At 38.2% G+C, this 3,858-nt stretch overlaps 1 protein-coding gene across 4 annotated transcripts in view; it reads left to right on the forward strand.

Moving 5' to 3' along the window:
- Window positions 1-732, forward strand: part of CEP170 (centrosomal protein 170) — a 75,505-nt gene extending 74,773 nt beyond the window's left edge. For all 4 annotated transcript variants that reach the window (XM_009644695.2, XM_035900265.1, XM_035900266.1 and 1 more), the window contains one exon: window positions 382-732. In XM_009644695.2, the coding sequence (XP_009642990.1) occupies window positions 382-668 (287 nt within the window). In that variant the 3' untranslated portion in view covers window positions 669-732. The remainder of the gene's footprint in view (window positions 1-381) is intronic.
- The last annotated feature ends 3,126 nt before the right edge of the window (window positions 733-3,858 follow it).

The raw sequence follows: 3,858 nt of genomic DNA on the forward strand, positions 1-3,858 counted from the left end.
GTGGAATGAAACATAATATAATGGTAATATTAAAGAAAAAGTCCCTTGAACATGACAAAAAATCCCATCTTTCAGTCCCTATAAGCTAATCAGAGAGTTTGTCATCTTTCTTTCCTGTCCACACATCAGGCAGTGTTTAGTTTGTGCAGTTTCATTTCATTTAAAGTTTTAATATATGTAAATGCTTTTCAATATCTGTATCAGCTACATATACGTTGGATATACGACTCCTTCATGGTGAGCAGCACACATAAAAGCTCATGTCTGTCATCATAAAAATAAAAGTATTAGAACAGGATTTTCTTATTTTTTGTCATAACAGAAAATTGTATTTTTTTATGGTTTCTTCCCTATCCCTTTCATCTTTACTTGATTGCTTAGCAATTAATGCTATGATCGACCCCGATGGTACCCTGGATGCTCTGAGCAACTTGGGATTCACCAGCCCCATCTTACCAGCTCAGCCGAAGCCGAAGTCCAGTCCTGTTTCCCAAAGTACCCGCCCTCAAGTGCAGCCAAACTGCCAGCCTGAAGCTCGGGCTCTTCGACCCACTGCTGTCCCTGTTGCAGCTGAATTTGAGAATGCTGAATCCAAGTCAGATTTCAGCATACATTTCAATAGGTTTAACCCAGATGGGGAAGAGGAAGATGCCACCCTGCGTGAGTGACGTCTCCGTGTTGATACAAAAACCTTTCATGTGGAATGTTTAGGAATAAAGGAAAAATTATAATACTGGTTTTATAATTAAAAAAAAAAAAAAAAGGCCTGGTCAAACAGCAGTTGTTTTGTTAAACCAGTTTTCTTTAACTGTGATGCTTTGATTGTCACACAAATCCTTTTCAAATCATAAAGATATGCATAGATACCAGTAGGAAAGCAGATTGTGGCAGGTTTGCCCTTTGTGGTTGTGTGCTTTGCAAAAAAATTATTATATCAGCAGTTTTCCCTTAATAGATTTATTTCTTTTTAAAAGCCATGCAAGCAGTTTAACATTTAATGTTACTGAAACCCCAAATCTCTTTGCCAAGCTGCTGTAATGAATGGACTTCCTCCACTAAAGTTTGTACAGAACTGTTGAACAGTTACATTCAATTCTGAATTAGATTCTTTATATAGGAAACATTATATGACAATGACACATTACTGCAAAAGGTAAGACATATTTCAGAAAGCATTCATTCTTGTGTACTGAAAAGCTCAAAACAGTTCTGTGATTTATATAACCTTGTTGCTGCGTAAATTGTCTTGGGGTTTACAAAGTTCACATATTAAGTTTGCACTAAGATTTGCTGGGAGTGATAGGTGAACATATCGATATCATTAAACAGCAAGCAGTGTTTTGGTGTACATAGAAAACTGATAATACTGTACTTGTATTATCATTGCAGTGTTTTAATCCACTTTCTGAAAGGACTATTTGGCACTTTTTATTCTTCAAATGTCTTTTTTGATGTTAATGAAAGTAGAAGTATTTCATATCTCATTTCTGTCCAAATGTTCGTTGAAACTAGGAAGCAAATTTAAACTTACAGCAACGTGGGACATTTTAAAGCATATTGAGGCAAATGGGCTCTCACCAATTCAAATGCAACACAAGCTTACAGAAGAAATTACTGTTCCTTGGAATGATCATGAGATGTAAAATTTTCTTTAGGGGACTTGGAAATAGAGTTGTCATAATTTGCTTGATCGATAGATGCACTCCCAAGCAAATGATTTTATTTGCTTCTGTATATTTTCCTGTAGTCTTGCTAGTAAAGCTGTCTCTGTCTTACATATTTAAAAGGATTCTGGAAGACGACTGCTAACATAGACGTTTTGCTTCTACCACTGAAAAGCAAGTCTATTTAAAGTTTCCTATATAAGCCTATTTTCCTTATACATTGTCCCAGTAACTTAACATTTGGAAATAATAATAAAAATAAAAGTAAATTACTTTGTATTTCCAGAACACTGTAATTTGGAGGAATGTTATTTCTGTTAAATGTAACTAATAGACTGGAATTTTCCTATGTTTGCATCAGTCTCTATATATTAAGGTTAAAGATACAGTTTTGCAGTTTTTATGAAATGGTCTTTAATATTTCAGCAATAATCCTATATGACATTTGTTTAAAAAACTACTTTCTGTACGCTTTTAAATTGTACAGGCTTTCAGAAGTCAGTAAAAGTTGGACCAGTTAATAAAAATGCAAAAACTTTTTTTGTAGGGATGTAAAAACAAAACCACTAATCTGTTGTATAATGGATTTCATATTTTCTTTAAAAAAATTAAAAGCAAACAGCCTTCATGTACGACTCAATATGCTCTACTCCAGCTAACTGTGGAAGCCTGAACTACACTAGTTTACAGAGGCTACAAGAAAAGTTTCAGAAGGTGCAGAAGGGCAAAAATAAATTGAAAACAGAGCTAGGTGTTGAAAACCAAGTGTACCAAACCATCACCATGATTCCTTCTTCTATTTAATGCTTGGGAGCATAATTTTTCTGCAGACCTGGGTGGAAAGAGGAAAAGACTAGGAAGGATGAAAGGTGCAGGCTCTTCATGCAAGATTCTGTTTTGTGTTGTTCTTTCAGGCGTTTATACCTTTACGTTCTGTAAGCATTTTGCATTACTACGTTCTTATTTTGTATGAACATGTTCTCCTTATTTATTTTTGTTACATTTATTATGTATGTTATTTTGTTATATGCATTTACAACTCCATTTTTAAATAAAGTGTTTCTGGAACTTTACAAATGTGTGGATACGTAATTGAGAGCTGGGAAGTTCACGCAGTCTTCCTGCAGCCTACCTTGCAGTTACTGACACAGGAAATAACATTTTTTCATAAACGTCTTTTCTCCAGAAAACGTTACATTATTGCCGCTGCTGCATCATTTATTCTGTGCTGACAGTATTGGCTCACTTTCCCCTGCTCCAGTTCATTTCCACACTTGCATTGATTTTTGTCTGCAAAGCTAGAGGCAAAAATAATCCAGTATGCCAGTCACCGAATGGTGACTGTGTTTCCCTTTGTAGGATGAATGTAAATGAGTTCTAATGCACCTGCCAGGTGCAACAGTCGATGCTTTTCAGACTGCTTTCCTTCTGCCTCATCTTTTGGAAGACTTTATTGAATGTTCTTATCTGGCTCCAGACTGGTGCCTTTTCTTCTTCTGTCCCAGCTTCAACTCCATATGTACCTTCCTGCAAGACACTAAATTTCCTCCTCTCTAGCTAGCTTTGTGCAAGAACAAAACTGTGAGCTTAGTATAAAGCTCCACGAACTCCTTCCCAGCTTACGCATTTCAGCGTTGCCGAGCTTCGCTGTGCCTTGGCAGCAGCCAGCTCTGATCTTGCTTCTGGGCACCTGTTTTTACTTTGTATCCCCAGCCTGATGGCACAAAGACTGCAGCAGTGGCACACAGGAGCTCTCCACAGTGCTCGGCTCTAGAAGGGCAGGAGATTTGTACCGACATTCAGAGATGCCAGTTTGGCACAGTCAGAGACACGGCACAGTCAGAAGGGCTTTCTGGGTGCTCGGGACCTTTTCATATTCCCCAGCTTCACCAGTTGCTGTTGTTCCCTCACATGTTGCCAGTATCCCTCTGTCTTTGCAGAAGGAAGGGGAACGCACCCCTGGTTAATATCCCCAGTCACAGAGCCCCATATGTGTAAGTGACAGCGTAGCATTTTGTTCTTTCTTCCCACATAACTTTTTCATGTGTCCATTGTACTTTGAGCCAAGGTTGTACAGAGATGTTTTTCAGAAGTGTGTAGGAAATCCAGCCAGGTTGCATCAGCCCCCTGCTTCTTTTTGGCATCAGCAAGCGGGGCTGACGTGCAGGGGCACAGACACAGCAGGGTTCAAGCC

The sequence above is a fragment of the Egretta garzetta genome, unplaced genomic scaffold (assembly GCF_000687185.1).
Source record: "Egretta garzetta isolate BGI_Z169 unplaced genomic scaffold, ASM68718v1 scaffold248, whole genome shotgun sequence".
NCBI lineage: Eukaryota > Metazoa > Chordata > Aves > Pelecaniformes > Ardeidae > Egretta > Egretta garzetta.